This window comes from Cucurbita moschata, unplaced genomic scaffold (assembly GCF_002738365.1).
Source record: "Cucurbita moschata cultivar Rifu unplaced genomic scaffold, Cmos_1.0 Cmo_Scf00018, whole genome shotgun sequence".
In the NCBI taxonomy this organism is placed as follows: domain Eukaryota; kingdom Viridiplantae; phylum Streptophyta; class Magnoliopsida; order Cucurbitales; family Cucurbitaceae; genus Cucurbita; species Cucurbita moschata.
In genome coordinates, this window is record NW_019268534.1 from 727,758 (window position 1) to 755,238 (window position 27,481).

The window sequence follows — 27,481 nt, forward strand, 5'->3', positions numbered from 1 at the left end:
GCCTCACTTTTATTTATTTATTTATTTTTATAAAAAAATTTAAATAATTAAAGTTTAAAGAACATTTGTAGTTGCATTTAAGTTATAAAATATAAATTTTATTAAAAAAAATGAATAAATAAAGCGTAAGGCATCATTATTCTTAGGGTAGTAGGTTAGATATAGAATTTTAATATTAAATATCCTACCTTTTAATAAAGTAAACTCTATTTTAATTAATATAAAATTAATTCATACCAAACGTTTTTTTTTTTTTTTTGTCGAATCGTTATTTTGAATATAGTTCAACTAATATAAAACACGTGACATCTGAGTAAAGAAGGGATACATAAATGAGTCGAAACCACATCCAAATGACGAGGATAAAATGACTAAGACAACAAGGTGCACCTTTCTTTTCAGTGGCTTAATCATAGAACATGTGGTTAAACATGTTTTACTCGGAACAATTTCATATTGGGTGACTTACTCGTGATGGTCTGTAGAGTAAGTAACGTAACCGAGAATTCAAGGTCATTAGGTACCAAATTTTAAAGGGACTAAAATGAAACAAAGTTGAAAGAACATAACAACTCGGGATGAGGTGAAGATGAGTTATATATATATATATATATATGGTTTCCCATCCTCATTGTTTCATCCCGAACATTCTCGAGCTTAATTAGTAATAATAACGATCGATCAAGAAGAGGGGTTGGATCTGTTAGCAGGGTATTTGAGAGCATTGAGCTGGATCTTCCTTAGGGCAGCTTTGGAAAGATCAACGCCACACATATCAGAGAGCCTCACCAAATACAAAAGCACGTCGGAAAGCTCTTCTCCTAAGTGCTCCTTCTCCTCCGCCGCCCACTCCGGCAGCCCCTTCCCCACCTCTCCTTTCCATTGGAATATCTCCGATAATTCTCCCACTTCTCTCACCTGCCCATAACCGCTAGCCGATATTATCCATTTTAATTTTTTTTTTTTAATACGCGTCTATTAGGGAGAAGGTTTCCACACTCTTATAAAGAATGCTTCGTTTCTCAGAACGGGAGAGATCCCACGTTTATTTGGGAGGCGAGTGAAAACCTCGTCCTACTAATCGCGTTTTAAAATCGTGAGATTGACGGTAATACATAACCAGCCAAAGTGGATAATATACCTGCTAGTAGTGAGCTTGAGCTATTACAAAATATATTCACAAAAATTAAATTATATCGATTAACACATAAATTATTTTTTTTAATGTCGGAGAACCAAATAAATTGATTAAATTATAAATTTAGTCTCTTTAGTTCAAGACTGATTCTCGAGTCAGAAGGACGAGAATTTGTTGAACGATAAAGATGAAACCCTAATTTTCAAAATGATACGAGCTAAATTGTAACTTTTTCGAGTGATGAGATCGAATTACGAAGAACTCGGGATCGAGAACGGAAACGAAAGGAGAAAGAAGAAGAAGATACCAGAGCAAGAAGGAGATTTCTTGGGCTATGAAAGCGATCCCAATTCCTTTCCTCTGCAAATTCCGCCATTTTTAACCTCAGAAGCTCCAAGCTCACACTTCCTTCCTCTTCAGCTCTTCCACCCATTATCTCTCTCCTATGCTCTCTCTCTATCTCTCTCTCTCTCTCTCTTATATAATATCATGCAATCCCCAGAAGAAGAAAATTTTGTTTTCTCGTTTACCGGCTATTGCCGGTTTACTATCTTTAGCGGTGTAGGTAGAAACGACAGTTGGTGTGGTCGATAACGACGTTACAGTCAACTGCCACGTGCCGGTTCTCATGGATTCCCGCCTGGATTTTTGCTATTTTCTTTTTTTGTTATTAATTATAATGAAATTACAAAATTTTAAATTTAGTTCACGAGGCTTTAAAAATGTATTTTAAGTCTTTGAAATTTTTATTTTTTAAAAATAATAAATTTTAATTTAATGTTTTTTCTTGATGAATTTTAAAATAATGCTTCAATTCTAGTGAATAAGTGAACTGATAATGTGAACTATTGATTAAACGATGAATCTTTACACTATCTGAGTTTTAGCCAAATCGAGATGTACTTGTGAGATGAAACAGTGACATTTCTACATTTCTTAGTTGGCATACTGTTCGATATCTAGCTCTGATACCATTTGTAATACCACTAGCTCATCGCTGATACATATTATTCGTTTTAGTCTATTATGTATTGCTATCAGGCTCACTATTTTAAAACGCGCGAGTGAATGTGCATAAAAAAAATTGGACAAACCGACAAAAAAATCTTTGAAAATTTTGTGGGATTCAGCTGAAATTCCGTTTGTGATTCCCTAAACTCTCCTTAATTTCGTAGAAAGGAGACATAAAAGTCATAACTTTGGTTGGAAGATCACATTTATCAATGTTCTTCGTAATAAATGAGAGTGAATTCACGAGGACATTCCATTTTCGTTAAATTACCAATATACCCCTTCGTAATGACCTGACTTTTTCATGTCCATTATTACATGCATGATAACTATGACGTCTAAATAAATGAGATGTACATAAATAAACCGAGATCACATTCAAATGAGAGTGATTCTGAGAATAAAATGATTAAGAAAAACTTAAAAGAATTACCAATATACCCCTTTGTAATAACCCGACTTTTAGACTTTTTCATGCCCATTATTACATGCACGATAACTGTGACGCCCAAGTAAATGAGAGGTACATGAATAAACCGATATCACATTCAAATGCGAGTGATCTTGAGAATAAAATAACTAAGAAAGATTTAAAAGAATTGAAAGTCACTGTCTATACCAACAAAATACACCGTTCTTTTCAGTGGTTCAATCATTGGAATTTCATAGTTAAACGTGTTTTACTTAGAACAATTCTATGTTGGACGATCTCCTAAGAATTTTCATATAATGCATGTGAGCGAGAACAAAACAGGTGCATACGATAATAAATTAGCTTCAAATATTAAAATATTAAAATGCTAAAAAATATATAGAAAATCTCAAAACCATATAGTAAACTCCCAATACATTTAATTAAAAGTATATATTATGTATTCATATTGACATTGTCAAAGATTTTGGGACATTTGATCAATATTTCTTTCACACTTATATATAAAACAAAAGGTTTTTATTTAATTAATTAGTCATTTTTTATTAATATATTATATTAATAATTAGTGCAAATTGACGTCTTATTATTTTAAGGGATAAAAGATCACAATCTTAATGCAAATATCTTGTACAAAATCAAAATTTTATTTATTTTTATATTATTAATATAATTTATATTGAATTTAATATAACTAATTAATTATTTTATTTAGTAATGACGACACTGCCCTCAATAATTTATGATAAATTAAAAAATAAAATCAAATATGTCACGACTTGTCATTTTATACTTAATAAATTGGCCGTTGAAATATACAGATTTGATAAAATTATTATAAAATATCTAAAAATAATTTTTTTAATATAAATTTTAGGATTTTGTATACAAAATATTTTTAATAGGTTTGTTAGTTAATTAATTATTATTATTATTATTATTATAAAACAAACATTCCTTCAACTAAGGAAAAAAAAAAAGAAATATACAGATTTGATAAAATTATTATAAAATATCTAAAAATAATTTTTTTAATATAAATTTTAGGATTTTGTATACAAAATATTTTTAATATGTTTGTTAGTTAATTAATTATTATTATTATTATTATTATAAAACAAACATTCCTTCAACTAAGAAAAAAAAAAAAAAAAAACATCTAAATTTTCATATTTGGGTGTAGAAAAAGATTTTGAGACCAAATACATACCATTGGATTAAAAGCATCTTTACTTTTTCCGTAAAAGCATAACCGCCCTCCTTATGTGTTACCGTCAACTTCATGGTTTTAAAAAACGTGTCTATTAGAGAGAGGTTTCTACACTCTTATAAAGAGTATTTCGTTCCACTCTCCAACCGATGTGGGATCTCACAACCCACTTCCCTTAGGGGTCAGTGTCCTCGCACTGCCTGGTCTGACTTTGATACCATTTTCAACACTCCAAGCTTACCGTTAGCAGATATTGTCCGTTTTAACCCGTTACGTATCACCGTCACCTTCACGATTTTAAAATGTGTCTCTTAGGGAGAGGTTTTCACACTCTTATAAGGAGTGTTTCGTTCCACTCTTCAACCAGTGTGGGATCTCACAAAAAGAACATCTACTTTTTAAGCTCCCATGATTGAATCACCGAGACTAAAGATGCATCTGTATAACTATCAATTCTCTTAAACTTTTTTTTGAACATAACTTCATATTTTCAAGATTACTCTCATTCGAATATAGTCTCTTTCATTCACGTATCCGTGATCTATCATTTCAAATTAACAATACAATAACAACATGTGTTTGGATCGAATCTAATCACTCTTTTAACCTACACATTTTACGAGTCCCACCGAAGAAAAAACGTCAACTTTGAAAAAAAAAAATAAAAACTTCCTTCAACATTTAAGACAGGGAGACAAAACATTATCAGCAGACAAAAAGTAGAGGTTCTTTCATGTTTTTCTTGCGACCAATACGAAAATAGAATTAAAAGCAGCTAATTAAGAATCTTTTCTTAGTTTGACAAATAATGTTTTGGATGCTTTTGGAAGCTACTTCTCTTTGTCGGCTTGCACCAGCTGCCTATCTTAGCTTATACTTGTTAAGCTATACACAATAACTCAAAGTTAACTCGGGTTTGCTCGGGTTATTTTGGAAACCTTCTCGAAGATGCTCGCTTCATGTATTAGAAAAGTCCATGTATGAACAAGGATTGGGGCTGGATGGAAAATTTATAGATACTTTTTTGTTCGGATATAAATGCTATAACGTAAAATTTAAGCTCTCGGAGTTCAAGTCTATACATTATTTTCTGTCATATGACTCCATCTCGACATCTGGACATTTTTTATGTTTCTTAAACCTGTCTCGTAATCAATTTTGATTATATGAAAATAACATTTTAAAATATATAATCTAACTTCATGAGTCGAGCTAAAAAATCGTTACATATTTGTCAAGTTTATTTTCTCTCAGACTCCATACTTATAATTATAAGCCTGATTTTTAAAAATCAAGTAGTTATAAAACGAAATGTAAATACCAAATAACACGTAATTTAATTTCTAAATTTTTTTTATATGAACATTTAAAATATTTTATTAGATTATATTTTGTATATTTGATAAAATAGTTGGGTTTAGGGCTGAAGTGTAGGCTTGAAAGACAAGGCCTAGTTGGTTGAAGCTCAAGAACTCCAATTTGGGCCACTTAATGAACTCAATCAACCAACCGGTCTGGGAGAGAGGGGTTTCAAAATGAATGCTTCGTTCCCATCTCCAACCAATGTTGGATCTCACAATCCACTCTTCTTGGAGGTCGTGTCCTCGCTGACACACCGCTCAGTGTTTGGCTTTGGTACCATTTGTAACTGTCGAAGCCCACCGCTAGCAAACATTGTCCGTTTTGGCCCGTTACGTATCATCGTCAAACTCACGATCTTAAAACGTGTATGTTAGGAAAAAGTTTCCACAGCTATAAAAAATGATTGGTTCTTCTCTTCTATCGATATGAAATCTCACATCTTTACTATTGCTTCTTATAACGAAACGTCGCGTAATTATTTCGCAAATTAATTGTGTAGTTTGAAGATTTGTGAGTCTACTAGTTAGGTGACAACGATGTTGCTTCCACCTACGGTGTTCCAATGGTATTGAAATTAAAGAAGCATAATAAAGTACAAAGAAATAGTAAATCGAAGGTGTCCCAAGTTTGCGTGGCAACTTCTTACACAACGCTAGGAGCCAGGAACTAAGGATTCATCGTGGGCTCTTCCCTTTTTGCATAATTCATGCCATGTTGTAGATAGCGATTTGGTTTGATTTTCAAACTCGGTTTTAGCACTTGATGGTCAGACATTTCTCTGCATCCTCTACGACATGATCATGTAACCTACTCCTCGTTTCATTATCCCCATAAACAAACATGAGTCATTCCAGCATGGTTTATTCTTACTCACAAGTTGTGAGATCCCACCTCGGTTGGAGAGGGGAATGAAACATTCCTTACAATGATGTGGGGACTTCTCCCTAACAGACATCACACATCGGGTGGAGAAGAAAAACCCAGAAGGGAAAGCCCAAAAAAGACAATATCTGCTGGCGGTGGGCTTGGTGCGAGACACTGACCGGAGTAGGGTTAGACTCTCTCGTAGACGCGTTTTAAAACTGTGAGACTAACAACAATACATAGCAGGCCAAAATGGACAATATCTACTAGCGGTGGGCTTGTGTTGTTACAAATGGTATCAGAACTAGTCATCAGATGATGCGAGACACTGGTCAGAGTAGGGTTAGACCCTCTTCATAGTAGACGCATTTTAAAACCGTGAGACTAACAACAATACGTAACAGGCAAAAGTGGACAATATCAGCTAGCGGTGAGCTTGGGTTATTACGCATGCATCCCAGGAAAACTCGAAGAGGTCATCCAGCATAGAATTACTGTAATATTAAGCTAAAATCTTACCGAGATGTATTATAATCAGGACATAGATGGACACGAGGAGGATAATGATGGTTGACATCATTTTCCAATTCCCCATAATGGAATTACAAAATTATACGCTACATACATGGATGTGTTACATATATATACATAACAAATAATTATTAATATGAAATGTATGATGGAGAATAGCAACAAGAAGGGGCCAAGAGCTAAGAATATGAGCTCTTCTCGTCAATGAACAAAACAGAAAATAATGATTAGAACAACAAATTATTAATTTGCAAATACGTAGATGGTGAGTAGGATCATAAGTTTCTGACAAGTAAGGAATCCAATTATTATTACCAAAGAAAACCACTGATTGGTTCCTAATTATTCAATCCATTCGACAAAATGTCCTGTTACTTGGACATCATGTTCCACACCCTTTGGAATAATCTTGTTCATACATATATATATATATATATATGGATATAATTAACTATTTCTACTTCTAATCAATGCTTTTTATTATCTTAAATTCAATTAACATAGTAAGTCACTCGTTGAAATTAGAGCGTAAGGTTCGATCCTTCTCGTATTCACGAATAAGTATGAAAGAATCTACGTGGACAGAAACCAAATAATTTATAACAGCTCAAGTCCACTATTAGCAGATATTGTCTTGGTAGGAGAGATTTTCATACCCTTATAAAGAATGTTTCGTTCTCCTCTCAAACCGATGTGGGATCTCACGTAATTAACTTCGTACCAAAGAGAAAAAGAAGATTGGTTAGTAGTTGTGAGATCCCACATTGGTTGGAGAGAGGAACGAAGCGTTTTTCATAAGGGTGTGGAAACCTCTATCTAGCGGACACCTCTTGTAAAGAATGTTTGGTTCTTCTTTCTAACCGACGTGGGATTTCACATAATTAACCTCGTACCAAAGAGAAAAAAAACTGTCTCTTGGTAAGAGGTTTCCACACTCTTATAAAAAATGTTTGGTTCTCATTTTCAACCGATGTGGGATCTCACATAATTAACCTCGTACCAAAGAGAAAAAGAAGACTGGTTAGTAGTTGTGAGATTTCAGATCGGTTGGAGAGAGGAACGAAGCGTTTTTTATGTGTGTGGAAACCTCTATCTAGCATACATGTTTTAATATGTTAAGAAGAGGTTTCCACACCCATGTTTGGTTCTTCTCTCCAACCGATGTCAGATTTCACATAATTAACCTTGTATCAAAGAGAAAAAGAAGATTGATTAGCAGTCGTGAGATCCTACATCGGTTGGAGAGGGGAACAAAACATTCTTTATAAGGGTGTAGAAACTTCTATCTAGCAAACATATTTTAAAACCGTGAGGCTGATAGCAGTACGTAACGGAATAAAACGGATAATATTTGCTAGCGGTGAGTTTGGGTTATTATAGTAGTACAAATACGATCGATATTAAAGTTGTATATAAAGAATGAAGCGTTTTTTAATTTATATGATATCGTAACATTTACGTTCCGTATTTATGTTCATTATTTTCGGGTTTTTATTTCCCCTTTATTGAACTGAATTTGGTAATTGTTTTTTTAATTAAAAATAAAACATAAATGATTGGTAATAATATTACCTACCATTTCAATTAGAAAGATCAACTTTTTACCTGAAAAAAATATTTTTAAAATTTATATTATATTTACTTTTAGATATTTATTATGGTTATTTTTTTTAAGTAAGAAAATAATAAAATAATGCACTTATTTATGTTTTAGAAAAATTAGAATAAATAAACAGAAAAAACAATTAAAAAAAAAAGTAAACTTTAATAACATTAATATATACTAAAAAAGTAATAAATTAAATATAATATTCCTTCAAGTTCTTATTTGTGAATTGATAATATTAAACGGTTTGTAACGGGTAATGTGTCATTTCAAGGTGAAATGACTTGATGAAGTTGATAAGATGTTTGGAAAATTTAGTTACATTACACTAATAATAGTAACTTTATGATTTTTTATTTATAACAAAAATGCTATCTGTAAAATGACGGATACCCACGATTTGGATTAGGGTTTGGAATCCGCACTCGACCCCTGATGCCCCGACATTCTCTACGACATGGTCACGATACCTACTTCTCACTTCTTAAGAGTGAAAACTATCCTCACATACTAACACGAGTCCTTCCAGCATGTTTTGTCCTCACTCACATGCATTTCAAGAAAATTATTAAGAGATCCTATCCTTAGGATCGCTCTCATTTAGATATAATCTTAATTCATTTATGTACCCCTCTTTTACTCGGGTGTCACATTTCACGAGTAATGTGATGGGTAAGGCTCGGTTTGGCTGTCTAGGTCATAATTCTCTCGTGACTCCCGCTTATGCACTACCAAATAATTGGTACAACAAATCATGCATTAATTCGTTCATTTAGCCCCATAAAAAGAAATGACATATTTGTAGAGTTCACTATTTTTCAAACAATTACAAGAATATATGTCATGTGACGAGACATTTGCTAATCAGATCATTGGGACTGTGTCATACAATTTTTGGTTGTCTTATAAGTTTATGGTTTATTTTGAATTAAAGTAACATTTTACTTGAAAGAATAACCTGTCCCTGACCAGCTCGTGGGTAGCATCTCATGTCGGTACAATATAGTGTCAAAAACAGGTAAAATTATCAAATCAAAATATTCGACTTTATTCAAAACTATTACGTGTCAATGCAACAAAACAAAAAAAATGTTCCTATTAAACCACGAACAAATTCTTATATCATAGTTTATTGCATAACCTAATGTTCTTATTAAATCATGAACAAAGTTTTCAAGCTCTTTTCAATCAACTTTATAGTAGAAATCAAATATATATTTTCTCGATATCATGATTAGAAACGAAGAATTAGAACAAATAAAAATTTATAGTAAGTCTTAGGTATTTTCGGGAGTACATTTTAATAGACTCGATCAGATAGCGTTGGATGCATAGTCCATAGTACTTTTCAGTGGGTTTATCTTGGGTTCTACTTTTTTTTTCGAGTAGCGTTAAATGCATAGTATTTCTCTATACACAATCCACGCACGTGTACATGAACCCATTAGGTGAGCTTGTATACGTAATCTTTAGGTCTAAAAGTGGGCTGGCGTACGCTCACACTGTTGGACACCAACAAAAATAAAAGATCAGCAATATGATGTACGCGTCCATACAAAACATACTGAAGAATAACTTATGCTCGTGACATACAACATGCATGATACCATGTATTTTAAATGATGATACATGATTATGACACACATCATACTTCCATATTTTTTTATGACCTAACACGTGGATAAACCATATAATATATGTTAATCATACATCATACCATTCGTCCAACCAAACTCACTTATTTGTTGGCCTAAGCGGAAATCACCAAATTTGTTAATGATATTTAAAAGAAAGATTAATTATAATGTTTTTTAACGCTAAAATAAATTTATTTTTATTAATTTAGTTCTATATATATATATCTTTTACATTATAATATATATAATCTAAAACTCTACCGGAAAAAAAGTTCAGAAATGCAAATACTCGTGAATAAATGAAAGATAGCGACATCTTAAAATAACCGACTGTGATATAGTCACGTTTAAACGAAGGTGACAATACGCTCATATTTGGTAATATGGCCAAAAGATGAAACGTTTTTTTCTTTAATAAATAAAACGTTTGTTGAACACAATTTCGTGGAAAACTCAGTTGAATATTACTACACTTCTTTGCTCGAGATTAAATTATTTGGGGTCGAAGAGTATTTATAATAGAGTCGAGACCATGTAGACTAGATTTATTTATAAAATATCTAAAGGATATTTGTGTCCTTAAAATATTCTGATATCTTTATTCTTAAAATATTTAGATATTCACCCTCATTCAGACGTGGTATTAGTTCATTACTCAGGTGTCATATATCCACCAGTTTTTGTCATGGTTTGTCCCTGAACCACATCTTAATGAGATAGGTACGACTCTAATACCATTGGTAACAACCTTCCACACTCTTATTAGGAATATTTCGTTTTTCTTTCCAACCAATATAAGATCTCTCAATAGACGCATTTTATAACCATGAGACTGATGTCAATACGTAACGGACCAAAACAGACAATATCTATCAGCGGTGGTCTTGAGCTATTACAGTGATATATCATAGTTATGTAGTGGAAGCATGGTGGGTCCATAGCCCCAAATCGAAACTTGGGTTGTTACAGTATTACAGCTCGGTTTGTATTTTTAACTCCAATTTGGTTTTGTACCCTCGATCGAGAGTATATGCCTTTACGAATTGAATGTAAAGGTCGGAGATGATTTGTTGAATTGAAAAAACCCTAAATGTTGTGTCCCACAGGTTTGTTCATCCCTAAAGTAGACGTTTCTCATGTGAATTTAACCTCACTTTCTCTCTCTCTCTTCCATAATTTAAGGTATTTATCTACTCGTCTTCTTCCCTCCATCATCTCTATATAAGCAATAATAACCTCTCTCAATCTCTTCATTCAAAACCACTTTGAAACTCCAAAAAAGCCCTTCATTTTATGCTTTTCCCATCACATTTAGCTTAAATTCTTGTGTGTTTCCCCTTGTTTGAGAGGTTTAAGAACATGGGTTTGAGAGATATTGGAGCCACTCTGCCTCCTGGGTTCAGGTTTTACCCTAGCGATGAGGAGTTGGTTTGCCATTATTTGTACAAAAAGATAGCTAATCAAGAGGCTTTGAGGGGCACTTTGGTGGAGATCGACTTGCATACTTGTGAGCCATGGCAACTCCCTGGTATGTATACCTTTACAATTCGTCTCGTGTTTCTTAGTTCATATTTCGTTCGAAAACGTTCATGGGTTTGAGAGATTGAATCATCGACTTTTGAAACAACGAGAGATCTCACGTCTGTTAACAGTGTCGAAACCTCTCCCGAACATACGCGTTTTAAAATCGTGAGGCTGATGACAGTAATTGGGTGAAAAATCCGAGTTAAAATCGGAGGGGTAAGGAAGAAATTTTTGGTATAATGATCGGTTTTCCTAAAACCCTAATCTCGAAACGAGGATTTCCCACCTTAAGTTGATAATTATGGAGTTAGGTGAAAAGAACGACCCCACTTGATTATACGTTACTATCTGAACTACAACCATCGTACACATTATGTGTCACGGGATAATCGATGATATAATTAATCACAAAACACGATATCTAACTGATGAATTGTCGTGTTATAAATACTTTTACAAGTGGCATAAAAGAAGCTTAATTTTTAAGCCATATTTGATTAGTATTCTCATTTATTTTTATCGTTTAATTATATTGATTTTGATAGAATACAGAGTATTAAGAATTATAGAGACGGGAATTCTCGAACCTTCGACTATAAAAAGAAAAATAATTATTATTAATGCTTTAACGATTTAAGTTGCGTTTATATTTAACAATTTTTTTGACTGCCATCCCTCTCTCATCTTTTAATTGAAAGTATATAATTTATATCAACAGTAAATAATTTAAAATATTTGATCTTTTAAAGAAAAAAAATTATATTTAGCATTTTGAAAATAAAAATAAAAAAAATATTTAAAATTTAATAATTAAAAAAAATTGTCAAATTTGTGTTAGTAATTAACGAAGAAAATAATAGTTATATAAAAAATAAGTGTAATCCTCTCAAAAAGAAAGAAAATTTGGTCGGTAATTACGAAAATACCCTTAGGGCTGATAATTAGGTGTCTTACCATTGAGTCGTACTCGAAGAAAAGGTGGGGATAGGATGACGTTTTTTGCTCTCGATTGAAGAAGAAAAAGAAGATCGTGACAGTGGATGACAACCCGACAATCTTTTTCGAGTAGGGTTATTATTGTCAAAATTGTTAAGGACTTAATTGTCTGATTTTAAAATTTAAGGACTAAATTGATACGATTAGAGTCGGAGTCTGTCATTTGATTAAAATTTAAAAAATAAATAAAATAATAAAAAATTTTGTGGTGGACTAATAAGGATATGAAATAATTAGTATTTGTCGAGGGCGAATTCTATTCCCATATATGTCGAGAAGGGCATTATATCATAACTATGGTCCAAATACAAGCTTTGTTCTCTTCTCACTGATTCATTCAGAAAAAAAAAGAAAAAAAATTCATTTTTTTCAACATTCAAATGATTTTTGTGAAGATAATCTTCCCTAAATCTGTTTCTATATTGATTTCCGATAGTTAGTAGTCGATCGAACTTCCTAGATCTTATCCTTTGAGGCATCTTGAATTCGAGGGCTCGTACCTCGAGTAGGGCGGCTGAGTTAGAGTGGGCTCAGCAGTCGACTTGTGTTTTTAGGTGCATGCAACATGGTGGATTGAGTGTCTTTTGTATGTGAGTTGACATTGACATATACTAATAAGTACTCAATTTTTTTTTTATAAATGTAGAGGTAGCCAAGTTGAACGGGAACGAGTGGTACTTCTTCAGCTTTAGGGATCGAAAATACGCAACTGGGTTTCGTACGAATCGAGCAACGACAGCTGGGTATTGGAAGGCGACAGGGAAAGATCGAATGGTGGTGGATCCAACTAGAGGTGAGGTGGTCGGAATGAGAAAGACTTTGGTGTTTTATAGAAACCGAGCTCCGAATGGAATCAAAACTGGATGGATCATGCACGAGTTTCGTATCGAGACACCACATATGCCTCCGAAGGTCTATTTCTTACCCTCTTTTCGAACTTTTATGTTGATATTTGGAGCTATCGATATCATTTCGTTATCTCCCACGATATCGTAATTTAGATAAGAGGGTTTTCGAAAATGTCAACACGAACATAGCTAAAAACAACCTTAAAAGAAACAAAAATGAAGACATTGGTTATCCATTGTACAGGAGGATTGGGTTCTATGCAGAGTGTTTTACAAGAGCAAGCCAGATCAGGACATGATAGAAGCAACAACATACAGCACCTCACAGTTTCCATTCGAGGCGGCGGCGGGGGTGGCGGCCGCTGCACCGTCGTCCTACTGCTTGCTGTCAAACCACGTCCAGTTTGTACCAGGCGACAACTCGAACGGGCTGCTGCCATGGGAGATGAGCATGGAAGAAGCAGGCTTGAGATCCTATGGAGTTGGTGATTCAAACGCACAAGAAATGAAGTATGAGATGATTGAAAACACCAACCAAAATGGGTTTCCTTTTAACTATTTTATTGCTTAAGAAGAGTCAAAAAAAAAAAAAAAAAAACATGTTTATTGTTTTCTTGTTGAATTGAAGTGTTTGTGTACTGAAAGAGTTTTGGTTAAATGTTTTACTTTTTTTTGTGTTATTTTAGTGTCTTGTATGAATTGGTATGATTTTTGCACGTGTTTCTATTTATTTTCTTAATTTATTTCAAAAATACTATTGAACTTTAAATATTGTTTAAAAAATATAAATTTTTTAAAAAAACGCCTTCAAATTTTTTTTAAAACATTCAAAAATATTTTTACTGTTGTATTATCTATGAGCGGTTGACCGACATAAAAAATACTCATGAATTTTTTGAAATAATATTAAAATATTAGTAGATAATTTTTAAATTTTTTTTACAAAGGTACAAATGTTAGTTTCAAAATTTTAAGGATATTTTTTTTTTAATTGAAGAGTATTATTTAAAAAAATTAAATTAAAATATTAAATATTTTTTGAAGACTTTTTTTAAAAATTATTTTTAAAATGGATTTGAAATAAAAAAAAGTGTATTTTTATTAATTTAACGATAAAAAAATTCCATACAACCCAATTATAACACTATGATCCTAAAAAAATTAGGAGATGAAACAATTTTAGAGTATTATTAAAGGTAAAATATTTGTAGATAATCTAGAAAGGGTGAAGTTGAGGGGCGGCGGCAATGTTTTAAAAATAGTCCTGAACTTATTGAAATAATATTAATATATTTGTAGATAATCTAGGAAGGTAGACAACCGATTTTTTTAATGGAAGAGTATTATTAAAAATAAAAATAAAAATAATATATTACTATAATATATTTTTTAAAATTATTTTTAAAATGAATTTGAAATTTAAAAAGAGCATTTTTATTAATTTAACAATATAAACATATGATCCTAAAAAATTAGGAGATGAAACAATTTTAGCGTACTTTCTTGTCTTCCATTGCAACTAGGAAGGCGGTGCGCTCAATTTCCCGCGATGCAATACATAGACCAAATTCAATGCGATTGCGATGAAATTCCAGCTTCTCTGATCGCAGCGTATGCCACGTTTAGATTCAATGGCGCGTCAAATCCTAGCCTCAACTTCACTCCCTTTCCAACCCGCCAACAACCACCACGTTCGCTACTTTTGAAGAATCACCGACCGAACTTTTGGATGCGCATTGCCTTCTAATTGCTCACAGGGGTGTATAAATTCCCTGGGTAATTCTTCATCTTTATCAATTTTGTTCTGCAGAAATGGCTGACAAGGAAATTTCGTTCCACGGGAAAGAGGGTTGTGAAGATGTAGATGAGAAGAGTTCTACCGGCATCAAGGTACAAGCGATGCAATTTGCTTACGAAATTGATTCGCCTCTTTTCGTGGAGTTTAATCTCGAGATTGGCTCTGGATCTCGTTGTCTTCTCGTTGGCGCTAATGGATCTGGTACTCGAATCGTGTCTATTTTCTCTCTTTCCTTTTCGTTTGGTTTAGTGTAAGAATTTTAGGTTGAAATATGAATTCGAGGAGGAAGTGAAGTACGAAATCATGAAAAAAATTTGCAGCCGCCTTTGTTTCTTGAATAATGTGCGATTACTAACCCATTAAAATGCTCCTGATATGCGAATCTCTCTGGGAACCGATTCTTGCTCGTTTCTATTATTGATCATAGGAAATCTCCCGTGCGTAATTAACCATTTGAGCTTGTCTTAGATTAAGAAAATTATATAACGACACTAAATTTTGCCCCTTGCGCTGTGGGAAGGTAGATTCAAATAATGCAGAAAAGGTAATGGTTCCCATGGCAGACCTTTAGTGACATTGATACTTGTTATCAAATTTTGTGCAGGGAAGACTACTTTGCTGAAAATTTTGGCTGGAAAACATATGGTTGGAGGAAGAGATGTCGTTCGGGTTCTAAATAGTTCAGCTTTTCATGACACTCACCTCGTATGTAGTGGTGATTTAGCCTACTTGGGAGGATCTTGGAGTAAGACCGTTAGCTCTGCAGTGAGTACATAACTTGCACCTCTTGTTTAAGAAATTAGCTACTGTATTGTTTTATATATTTCTGTTCTTGCATACATAGCATTGTCCATGCCTTTATATGAAACAAGTATCTTTCGAGATGTATGGACATAGATTTTCTCTGATTGTCTCAAACAAAGCGTCCGATGTCTTTGGTGCATTACAAAGACAAAATCGTGCTCTTCGCTTTACAGATTTCAGTTGATTTCCTATAGTTTGATTGTTTCAGAATTCTCAGTGGTTCATGATGTAGCGTCCTTTACTTCAGCGGTGGTTGATTTCCAACTAAATATAGTTTTCGTCCACATTGATTATGCTGTAACATGTTAGCATTGATGTTTTCTTTTTCTTAACCCTGAACAGTAACTGATTACCTTCCATTTGGTTCTCTTACGAGAAAATGGATGAACTTTCTAATGCTGAATATATCATTTTCTGAAAACTCAGGGCGAGGTTGCATTACAGGGAGACTTTTCTGCTGAACATATGATATTTGGAGGTGGGCTATGTTCAATTGTATAATATTTGCTGTGTGGGGGCATTATAACTGTGACCTTTAATTATATTTCCTATCCTCATGTGGGGACTAGATTTTTCTTTTCCTCCTCTAGTTAGGGGTTGCTTAGGATACTTAATAGGAAGCAAATTGATATTTGTCTCAATAAAGGATAGAGTACAAAAGATGGGGGTAAGAAACCTCCCTGCTCTTCTATCTGAGCTACTTGAAATACTTCATCTATAACAACCTTCACCCTCGAAAACCCTTTCTAGCATACTCACTATTTATGACTAATATGAAGATGAACCCCATAACAAACCCTAATAATCTCCTCATGAGATCCACCATGTTCAGAGAGAGTAAGCTAAGTAACATGCTCGAGGGAAGAAATGAAATGCTGATAAACTCTTTCGGGTTCCTTCTTTGAGCCACTAATACTATCTTGTCATTACTTTAATCCTCTTTGCATTCTGGAATTAAATTTTCACGTACTTGGTTCAATTTCAATAAGATGTATACAATATTTCCTTTTATTGGCTGCAAACCTGTACAAATTAATGCCCTTTATTTATGTTGATAGTCGAAGGAACGGATCCTGAAAGGAGAGATAGGCTGATCGACCTCCTTGATATAGATCTCCAGTGGCGAATGCATAAGGTATCTGATGGACAACGTCGTCGGGTGCAAATCTGCATGGGCCTCTTACATCCTTTCAAGGTATTAAATATGGACGACTTTTCGCTTTCTGTGGATGACTGAGTTGCTATTAAGTGTACTCTGATAATTGAGCCCATCCGTTCACTATGTCTAATTTCTGGACCATTGATTTTAAATTTCCCATAAAGCATTTCTGTATTGGACCATGTCCTGTTCTATATTTGACGTTTGAAATATCACAACAGCTTCATTGCCTGCTGATTTTTCAATTCATGTTTTTGATTTGTCAGGTTCTCTTGCTAGATGAGGTCACAGTTGACCTTGATGTCGTTGCAAGGATGGACCTTCTGGACTTCTTAAAGGAAGAGTGTGATCAGGTATTGAATACTTTTCAATACTACAAGCAATTAGTATGAGCTAAATTATGCTCCAGGACATGAATTTCGTGTAAATGGCAATATCATCCAGAATAGATGTAATTCTGCCATATCGTAATCTTACAATTCCTGAATTTCATTCTGGATTGGAAATTAAGATGATGGTATAACTGTTCGTGATATCAATATTTTCATTGGCTTTGTGGTTCTGAATTCGGGTTGAAAGTTTAAACCTCCACCTCCACCATTGTAATGTCATATCATCAAAAATAAATAAATATATAATGTTCGATGTCGATGTTGATAAAAATACCGAACTCTCAAAGAAGATTACCCTTGAAATGGCTGAGATTAATTGAAGAACTGGCTGTTTTTGTGGACAGAGAGGAGCTACTATAGTATATGCAACTCACATATTTGATGGACTGGAGACATGGGCAACTCATCTGGCATATATTCAAGATGGTGAGCTAAGAAAGTCAGAGAAGCTGTGTGAAGTTGATGAGTTGAAGCATTGTGCCAATTTGCTTTCTGTGGTTGAGACTTGGCTGCGTGCTGAAACCAAACTCAAGAAGAAGAAGAAGAAGAACCCAATTCTCCCTCCATCCAACACGCAGAAGAACGTTTCTCCTTTTGGTTCATCTCCTTTCTCGTCTTCCAGACATATGGCTTATTATCGCTAGCTTTCGTAGAATTATTTTGGGCATTGGATCTAAGAAGATTGTTTCAGTTAAATGTGAGATATAGTGATAAAAGTAGAGAGAAATGGGGTTCACAAGTTTAGTATCCGGAATGAGGTTTCTTTTTTTGCCTTTTGAAAGTTTCTATACTTGATCAACAATTTGATTCGTGCTTTGGCGTGGAATTGACAAGCTATGAATTATTTCTATTCTTATGCCAAAACACAAATGGTGAGAAGAACTGAGAATGATTTTCAATTTCTCGTTTTTATGAGTTCAAAAGATGAACATTTTTCGTCCATTATCAGACAATCACTTATTCATAAACCTCGTGTGGGGCTAATAGTTTGAATTTTCCATGAATAGGAGTATTTTAGTGATAAGTTCTATTGGAACTGATCTGTGTATTTTAGTGATAGGTTCTATAGGAACAGGCTACCTAACGATTAACTCAAGTATTAAATTTTCCAATCATGGATAGATGATTCCAAACTTGACATTTGAAAATTAAAAAAATCCAAATCTAACCATAAATAATTACATAAATAATTTTTTTTAATAAAAACTTTAATTCAAAAAAGAAAAAAAAAGAAAAAAAAAAAGACAAGAAGATAGCTTGTCATTAAAAATGGAAAAGAAAAAGATCCTGACCAAAAAGATGAAGAATGTTATGCACACAAACATATTACACATCAAAGTTTTGTGCATATATATTAGAGAGTTTAAATATCATCCAGTACAACAACTTAACAAGGCAGTTTGGGGTTTTTTTTTTTCTTTTTCTTTTCTTCTTTTTTTTCGTTTTTGGTTTTTTGGGTAAGTTTCTGAGTCTTACTACTACACTTCGTTCATACACTGCCACATCCATTGAGGGTTAATACTCTAAATAGTTAACCAAGGATCACACTCACCTCTTACCATCTTTCATCTCATTCAGTGAAGATATGCAGCAGCTTGGTACTGGTAAGCATTTCCAAAGTAGTTTCCATGAGCTGCAGGAGGCATGTTGTACATAGCTGAGCCCAAGAGGGGTGGGCAATGGTTGTCGTTAGGGGTCGGGTGATACATGTACGGTCGGTCGTACATGTACGGTGGGTATCTATCTGTCACTCTACCGTAGAAGTTCTTGTCAGCACCATTGTTGTTATTGACAAGAGGGGCATAACCAACACCATTTGCACGAGGTCGCTTTGGTTGAGGTTTTGTAGCCTCGGTCACCCTTTTCTGGTCGGCCTTAGCTTTCTCGAGCTGGATGACCCGTTTCTGAAGAGGGTCTACAGGGTATTGCTCTTCGAGTTTGTGCTCTTCAATGCACTTGATTACGGCCTTAAGGGCAGTCAGCTCTCTGTCACTAACATCATTCTGAAATTTGTACAAAAACAATGAAGGAAAAGAAGAAACATCACATAATAGAGAAAGAAACGAAAATAGAACTAGCACACGAAGGGAGAGATAGTAATGATAGATAGCGCAAAACGTCCTGTCTCGGGTTCGAGGATCTAACACCTGCATACTTTGATTCTAATAAAAGGAAAATTCAATCTAGGAGAAACTCATGTCAACTGTAGCTCCCTAAGATGATCACAGGAAGTGTAAAAACAAGCTCCAGATTCAGTAACCAATATGAGATTCTAACATTATTCTTTGATTCAGATGAAGTAATTAAACAAAACTCAGTTAATATTGAAAAAACCTGTGCAGTGGGGGATGCATTTCCAGGTTTGGCTGGTGAAGACACTTTCTTGGCCTCCTTGAGATAGGACTTCAGCAATGGCACTGGAAAGAACTGCTCTGTAAGTTCGAATGCAAAAGCCAAATTCACTGCGTCAATTTGCCTTCCACTGTTAACCAATACTTCGATGACACCTGGAGAACGACGAGCAAAGAAACCATTAACAAGAGAATGAAAAGGACTAAGTTGAGGTGAATCCGCATCCAATACCCTATACTGCATATACCTATCCAAACTAATCAAATCTGCTGCATAATAGTGTTCAAGGTGTCGAAAAAAACTTTAATCAAATCTGCTGAAAGATAGTGTTGAGATAGAACGAAGAAAGAATGAATTACGATTAAAATATACGATCTTCCATAAATATCCAACTCAACATTTTTGTTCGGGCCTACTTGCACGCACCTCCATTGACCCTACTATATTTGGTTGTCAAATAGCTTCTTGACATTGTCCATTTAAGAATGAAAGACTGACCTGGCATTTTGTCTGATAACCCTAGAGATCGACATAAATCAGCTGCTTGGCGTCGACGGGAGACCATTGGCACAAGCCTGGATAACTCTACATCATTAAAATCAGATGCAATGCCAAAAGTATCCAGAAGCTGCAAAAAGGCATGAGCCTCCAGTGAGTTGCCATTACTAGCATCCACATCAAGAGCATCCAACTTTGGTTTCCATTCTCCAGCAATTTTCTTTGCTTGCATCTTGACCTCGGCTGACATCACTTTAGAAACAGGTTCAGCATTCATAGTTTTCAGCAAAATGCTTAAACATTCCATCAACATGATGCAGGTTCGGCGAGAACCCAGTAGATCTGAGTTTTTCTTTCCATCCAAGTTAGCAACTTCTCCACTGTAGAAATCTTCCAAGGAGTCCAAAACCATACAGGCTGGGTTTGCTGCGGCTTTTAGTGCAAATGGAATCTCCTCCCTTACTGCAGCAAGGTTCTTCCGATTGTCAGATATAAATTTGTGCAGCCCTGCAGAGTCCATCTCTTCACATAATTGTACTAATTGAGGATAAGACTTGACACCAAAGTGTTCATCTTCATTAGGAGTATCTTTCAAACCATCTGAGTTATTTTCACTATTCAAAGAATCAGGTGGTTTATCTACCACATTTGGTTCCCCACTTTGATAGTCATCAGGGCAAGAAGGCGTTTCTGATGCCACCTTCCGGTGCTTCTCTCGTGCATTAGCAACAGCAAATGCCGCAGCATCTCTTTTCTTTTGAAGACACTCCAGCGAGGCTGTCTCTTTAGCCAGAATAGCAGCTTCCCGCTTCTCTAACTTTTGACGTGCCTCTGTTGTTTTGGTTTCATATTCCCTTTCTTGGTCTTCTAACTCATCAAAACGCCTCTTTAAGGATTTCTCTAGCCCATGGAAATGTTCTTCAAGTTCTTTCCATTTCAAGTTGAGTGTTAATGCTTTGTGGCTTTCAAGCTCAGCAAATGCTTTCTGAAGCTGTTGTATCTTAGAGGTTGTAGAGTCAATCAGCGTTTCAACTGAATGTGTGACATCCATGGCAAAGGAGCTGAAGATAATAGGAAGAGAGAGATGATAAACTGTCGATTTGGATTTATTACTTCAATTCAACTTACATGAAATAAAATATATGTAAGTAAAGCTCACACTTAATACACCAATAAATGGTAGCCAAAGTTGTGATAACTAACAAAAAAACAATAAAAACTAGAGCAACATCCATTTCAACGAGCATCAAAGAGGTAGCAGAGCCAAATGGAAAATGCAACACTTTGGATAGAGTTTAATGATCAAAAAGAGAAACACATATTACGGGCGACGAAATTTACAAAAACGATCGAGGCACTTGGAATAATAGTTCATAACCTGTATTTTTCAAACAAAAATCAGGAAATTTCAACAAAGAGAACTCCTTCATTAACTGTAGGTAGGCTGATTACACTTTAATGTGGAATATTCTCTACTTCATTGTTAACAAAACTACGCAGATTAAAGCTATCAGTCAGTCTGGCTTCCCAGATTCATCATTCCTGGTATTGGTTGATTCATTAATGTGGGACTTCTTCATTCATTTATTTCATTTTATCTCCTCGCTCTTAATCAATGGAAGTTCTACACGTTAGTTGAAAAACAACCTCCATTGCTACATAAGAGAATCAATACTAAACTGCTTGCAGAAACAGCCTCCTGCATGAATTGCTTCTCTGCATCTTATAAATCAAGACCACTCATAGGACAAAACAGAGCCGAGCATTATTCGTTCAGATCCTAAAAGGAATAAAATGCCCAGCAACAGGAAGACATTCAAACGAGCCTCGTTTTCGGGAAAATGGGATATTACATTCGAATAATTTGCTATCCAAATGACTAAAACGCATTTCCACCCTAAACTGAACCCAATTCAACAAAACAAAGCAAAGCGATGATAAATAGCATCAAACAGAAAACCCCATCCAGAAAAACACAGCAGCAGCTCAAATTTGGAAAAGGGGACTCCATAATCGAATCCTCGAGACTTAATATTCTCCAAAGAACAAAAACCCAGAAACAATTAGAAAAGAAATGGATCTAGGTAAGTGAGAGAAGTGGATTACCCGATTGATTGAGTGAGAAACGCAACAGGAATTACTCCGGAGCCTGCAAATAAATGCTTGACCTAGCACACTAAATACAAACATCCAAACCAGAGCGAGAAAAAGAGAGAGATAAGAGGGAAGAGAGGAAGAAAAATGGAGGAAAGAGGAAAGTGGATTAGGGACGATGAAAAGTATTTATTGCAGGCACTCAGCCACACCACCAGTCGCTCTCTTTCCCCTCGCATTCTTTCGGGCACTCCCGTTTTTTATATTTCCCCTCCCATGTAAAAATAATTTTTTTAAAAAAATTAAAAATAATTTTAATGTTAATTTTTGGATAAAATTATTAGTAATTTATAAATACGGATTAACTAACATGTTTAAAAAATATCTATAAAATTTAAATAGTTAACTTTTATAAGAGAAAATGCATGGTCAGTATATGAACATAAACTATTTATTTACCTTTCATAAAAAAAAATTAAAAAAAAAATTAAAAAAAAAATTCTTGTAAAAGGTTAAAAGGTAAATTAGGAATGTGGACAAATTTTATGATTTATTGAAAAAAAAACCCAAATACGTAAATAAAACAAATAAATTTGTTGTTTGGTAGCTGTTTTGTACTCTAACCAAAACAAAATATGATTCGATTTGTTTGGTATTTTTTTTGTTTTTCTCTCACTTTCTCACGCCATTTTGTTTTTATTCTTTTATTTCATTTTATTTTATTCTCAATTATGTGAACTCAAAAAATTATGTAATATTTTTATTTTTAAAATACCCATAAATTTTAAAAAATTGGATTAATAGCTTATAAATTTTGTAAAATGTTCTATTAAAATTATATTTAAAAATTTAAGATAATATCGTGAATTTTTTTTTGTTTAAAAATGATTATTTTTTAAATGTTTAAATAAAACGGTATAACCAAACCAATCTACAGCTACACTACAGTAGTCCATTATCGTTTATTCAAAAATCCCTTCCCTCGAAATCCAGAGCTCGTAATCTCCCGCCAAAATCCCAGATGAGGATCGCAGAAATCCCATCGCCTTCTCAAGGACCGTCTCAATCTCAATCTCAATCCCAACAACAACAACAACAACAATCACATTCACAATTTCGATTCGATCTTTTCAATCCCATTCTTCTCCAAATTGAATCCTCAATCAAGAAGGCGGAGTTCCTCTCCTCCGCTTCGGCTGCCGACCACCCTCTCTCTCCGATCATCCCTGATGATCTCCGCCATTCCCTCACTCTTCTTGCTCAACTCACTCCCTTCCCCAATTCCACCAAACTCCATATCTGGAAGCTCAGTTACCGACTATGGAACGCTTGCGTCGACCTCGCCAACACCTCCGCCACCTGCCGATCGTCTACTGAGCATGCTAATCTCCGCCATGTCGCCTCGGACCTCCTCTATCTCGCCGGGGATGTCGATGGAGTCCCCTCCCCTGCAGCCAAATCCGCTTCGTTTTACTACAAGACCGGATTGATATGGCACAGTCTCAAGAACTTCGAACTCGCCTCCAGTTGCTTCGAGAGGGCTTCGGATATCGTATCGAAGTTGGATCTCACCATGGTTGCCGATGCCGGCGCCAAGAAGCTTCTATTGGATTTGAATATCGCTAGGTCTCGAACGGCTTGGCAGGTCTCTGACAGGAATCTTGCTGTGGTGCTTCTGAGTCGAGCGAAAGGTTTGATGTTCGGTTCGCCAGAGCATTACAAAGCGCTGGGAGACGAGTACTTGGCGTTTGGGAAGATCGAGCTATCGAAGGGGGAAACTCATGCGTTCCGTGAGGCTTTAAAGCTGTTGAACGAAGCTCTGGATCTGTACGAGAAAGGTCTGCGTTTAGCAAGAGCTAGAGAGGAGATGGTTGAGTTTAAAGCCCTACGATCCAAGACACTGAGGTTCATTTCAGCTGTTCATCTGCAGGTTGAAGAGTTCGAGAGTGTAATCAAGTGTGTGAGGCTTTTGAGAGATGGAGATTGTGGGGATAATCATCCAAGCCTGCCGGTTTTGGCTATGAAGGCTTGGTTGGGACTAGGGAGGCATGGAGAGGCCGAGAAGGAGCTGCGAGGGATGATTGAGAACAAGGGAATTCCAGAGAGCGCTTGGGTTTCGGCTGTGGAAACTTACTTCGAGGCGGTGGGAGGAGCTGGAGCAGAGACAGCCATGGGTGTGTTCATGGGGCTATTGGACCGTTGCCATGTCAGTGCAGGGGCGGCGGTGCGAGTGGCTCACAAGGTAGTTGGCCATGCGGGCGAGGTTTCGGAAGTGAGGGCCAGAGTTGCGGCGAAGCTGGTGTCAGATGAGAGGGTGCTGACACTCTTTCGCAAAGAGCCTGCTGCAAAACATAGAAAAACAATGTACACCCTGCTTTGGAATTGGTAAGTACATCGACACAATTGAATTAATTTGTCATAAGTTGAATGAGTTCATATACCATTAGTTACCGGTTCCTATTTATCATATAATAACTTTAAAGAATCATGCGGCTATAGGGAAATTTACGTCATAGAAAGACCAATGCATTTAGGGAGGCAAATGCAATGCCATTCTATTAGAGGATACTGTATTATGACCACCATGAAAGTTCATGTTCATTTCTAATGTCGATGAAATACAAGAGAAGAATCAAATTTTATTTTACTCATCATGTTCTTATATTTATTTCACTTTCTGGTCTTTGAATTGTCAAACCTTCTATTTTTGTATATAAATTTTGCATGAAAATAATTTTTAGCGCTGAATGCTAGTTTTCTTGTCTTCTTCAATGAAGTATTTAGTAAGACCGTGTATGTCCATTTATTTATTAGGTTAGGTGTTATAATTTGAAACAGAATCGAATTTTTCGTTGAATGATGAATGAAAAATTTCCTATAGGATTAAAATTGAAAGACTGAAGTAGAATGTACAAAAATTTGAAGATGAAAGCTAGAGAATGAAATGATATAAATATGAACAAATTTAAATAGTTTATTTTTTTCCTTTTGTTTTTCTTTCCAGTGCCGCAGATCATTTTCGGTCAAAAGGATACGAGATCAGTGCTGAGATGTTTGAAAAATCAATGCTTTACATTCCATACGACATTGAAAATAGAAATCTTCGGGCCAAAGGGTTTAGAGTTTTATGTCTTTGTTATCTTGGTCTGTCTCAGCTTGATCGAGCTCAAGAATATGTCAATGAGGCTGAAAAGGTACGATAAATCATTCAAAGGAAGCTGAAGTATAGTATCAATTTCTAAGGATCTGGGTCTTACAAATTTTCAGCACCTTGAGTAATATTCATAGTGCTATTTTCTCCTCTTCTGCAGCTAGAACCCAGCATAGCTTGTGCTTTCCTAAAGGTACTCGCTCTCCCTCCCTATTACACCTGTTATAAATATAATGAAGGTTTATTAGATCTATTTTTTGTGATATTTTTCTGATTTACCATGCTAAATGATTGATTGAACTTGATGTTTATCGCTACTTGTGCAGTTCAAAATTTCTCTTCTAAAAAGTGACAATACGGCCGCCATCAATCAGATCCAATCCATGATGTCCTGCCTTGATTTTACGCCAGACTTTCTCTCACTCTCTGCTCATGAAGCTGTTGCTTGCCGTGCTTTTCCTGTTGCAGTTGCCTCTCTTTCGAGCTTATTAGATTTTTATTCCACAGGAAAATCTATGATAGCAAGAGAAGTGGTTGTACTACGCACCTTAGTTACCATCCTCACTCAAGAACCCAGCGATGACTCAGAAATCTTCGGAGTACTGAAACGCGCTTGTGACAGGGCAATTGAACTTGGGGCTGGTTGCTTCTTTGGAGAAGGGGAAGTAGGGAAGCGGGAACAAAATTGGTTTGCTGTGGCTTGTTGGAACCTTGGGACAAGAATGGGGAAGGAGAGGAAGTTTGAATTATGTGCAGAATTTCTGCTGTTGGCTTCGAAGTTTTACACTGCTTTGTCTGATGAAGAGCAAGTCGACGAAAACAATGTCATAGTTTTTAGATCACTGACTCTGGCTGTAACTGCTATGATAGCTTCTGAGGAACAAACAAATACCACACTGTCAAACGCCAAAATCAAACAAGCCAAAGAATTGTTAGATAGAGCTGGTAAGGTAAGGACTATTCTTTTTTTCGTTTGATTGATATTATGTTGGGTGTAAGCAGGACAGTTCGTTTTCTTTGTGGCTAAATTCAATGATGAAACTAATTTTTGAAGCCCAACGAACCCAAATTCACCGATTAACAATTTAGATTGAACCAGCCAAAATAGGTAAAAATTGATCTAAATTGAACCTCTGACTATTTTTAAGTTTTGTACTTGTGAAAAGTGAGTCTGTCAACCAACCGGTATGCTGTACTTCAAACTAACTGCACTTGATTGAGTGAGATTTTCAGGCTCTTCTATTGTGGCTGCATTATGAATTTGCTTTCTATCCGTTGTGATTGAAAATCTTTTATTTATGCAGATTATGAAGCTCATTTCCACAGAAAAGAAAGTCAACAACGAAGAGATTCATCGCCTAGAGGCAGAAAAGTTATTCATCTACACGCTTAGTGCCTATGATATATATGGAAGGCTGAACGATTCAGGGTCACAACAACTGCTGGTGAAAAGGTTTGCGAGCTCAAAGGTTTGCAATTACAAATATCTGCTTCAGATTGGCCTATACGCTTTGCAGGGAACTAGATTCAATCAAGATGTAGCCAACTTCGCACTCAATGAGTGTCTGTCAGCGCTACTCTCTTCCCCATCTCCGGACTATCATACCGTTGCTCTTGTTTTCCGGAAGCTTATTTCCATAACAAGCATTAGCAAGGGAGAGGCAGATGATGATGCCGTATATGAAATGTACAGGCAAGCTTATAGGATAATGGTGGGGCTGAAGGAAGGTGAGTATCCATTGGAAGAGGGGAAATGGCTAGCTATGACAGCGTGGAACCGGGCATCCGTGCCTGTTAGGATGGGACAGAGTGAGATGGCAAAGAAATGGATGGATTTGGGGCTGGAAATAGGCAGACATGTTGGAGGAATGGAGACTTACTGCGCATGCATGGAGGAGTTCGTTAATGGCTTCCAGAACAAGTCCTCAATGCAGACAGAATAATTGACTGTGAGTATCAGATCTATACAACTCTTTTTTCTCATTTTGCCACGCGAATACTAAAATAGTAACAGAATGAAAGGGAATAAACACAGCTAAAACACGCACTTTATTTATTTTTTTTTTTTGGAGA

At 35.4% G+C, this 27,481-nt stretch overlaps 6 protein-coding genes across 7 annotated transcripts in view; 3 read left to right on the forward strand and 3 right to left on the reverse strand.

Annotated features, from left to right (window-relative positions):
• Positions 1-9,721, reverse strand: part of LOC111455956 (structural maintenance of chromosomes protein 1-like) — a 28,203-nt gene extending 18,482 nt beyond the window's left edge. The window contains exon 1 of the mRNA XM_023097617.1: positions 9,712-9,721. Coding sequence (XP_022953385.1) covers positions 9,712-9,718 — 7 coding nt within the window. The 5' untranslated portion in view covers positions 9,719-9,721. The remainder of the gene's footprint in view (positions 1-9,711) is intronic.
• On the reverse strand, positions 313-1,587 carry LOC111455958 (dCTP pyrophosphatase 1-like). The gene is made up of 2 exons (XM_023097622.1): positions 1,446-1,587; positions 313-918 (listed from the first exon to the last, which is right to left on the reverse strand). Exons 1-2 carry the CDS (start codon positions 1,569-1,571, stop codon positions 682-684), a joined length of 363 nt encoding a protein of 120 aa, XP_022953390.1. The 5' UTR covers positions 1,572-1,587; the 3' UTR covers positions 313-681.
• Positions 9,722-11,031: 1,310 nt separating the features above from the next.
• LOC111456277 (NAC domain-containing protein 21/22-like) lies at positions 11,032-13,833 on the forward strand. Its single transcript, XM_023098101.1, has 3 exons — positions 11,032-11,320; positions 12,959-13,224; positions 13,405-13,833. The coding sequence occupies exons 1-3, from the start codon at positions 11,152-11,154 to the stop codon at positions 13,729-13,731; spliced, it is 762 nt and encodes a 253-aa protein (XP_022953869.1). The 5' UTR covers positions 11,032-11,151; the 3' UTR covers positions 13,732-13,833.
• Positions 13,834-14,647: 814 nt separating this feature from the next.
• Positions 14,648-18,215, forward strand: LOC111456494 (ABC transporter I family member 19-like). The gene is made up of 6 exons (XM_023098378.1): positions 14,648-15,159; positions 15,563-15,723; positions 16,189-16,240; positions 16,821-16,957; positions 17,188-17,274; positions 17,658-18,215. Exons 1-6 carry the CDS (start codon positions 14,973-14,975, stop codon positions 17,955-17,957), a joined length of 924 nt encoding a protein of 307 aa, XP_022954146.1. The 5' UTR covers positions 14,648-14,972; the 3' UTR covers positions 17,958-18,215.
• A 424-nt stretch (positions 18,216-18,639) lies between these two features.
• LOC111456138 (FRIGIDA-like protein 3) lies at positions 18,640-22,479 on the reverse strand. The gene is made up of 4 exons (XM_023097913.1): positions 22,270-22,479; positions 20,164-21,224; positions 19,648-19,820; positions 18,640-19,316 (listed from the first exon to the last, which is right to left on the reverse strand). Exons 2-4 carry the CDS (start codon positions 21,212-21,214, stop codon positions 18,888-18,890), a joined length of 1,653 nt encoding a protein of 550 aa, XP_022953681.1. The 5' UTR covers positions 21,215-21,224; positions 22,270-22,479; the 3' UTR covers positions 18,640-18,887.
• A 759-nt stretch (positions 22,480-23,238) lies between these two features.
• Positions 23,239-27,481, forward strand: part of LOC111456413 (TPR repeat-containing protein ZIP4) — a 5,448-nt gene continuing 1,205 nt past the window's right edge. Inside the window, exons 1-5 of one of the 2 annotated variants that reach the window (XM_023098261.1) lie at positions 23,239-24,642; positions 25,262-25,451; positions 25,569-25,601; positions 25,735-26,358; positions 26,713-27,357. In XM_023098261.1, the coding sequence (XP_022954029.1) occupies positions 23,279-24,642; positions 25,262-25,451; positions 25,569-25,601; positions 25,735-26,358; positions 26,713-27,351 (2,850 nt within the window). In that variant the 5' untranslated portion in view covers positions 23,239-23,278 and the 3' untranslated portion in view covers positions 27,352-27,357. Of the gene's footprint in view, positions 24,643-25,261; positions 25,452-25,568; positions 25,602-25,734; positions 26,359-26,712; positions 27,358-27,481 lie in introns of those variants that run through there. The other variant, XM_023098263.1, reaches the window with a different exon arrangement.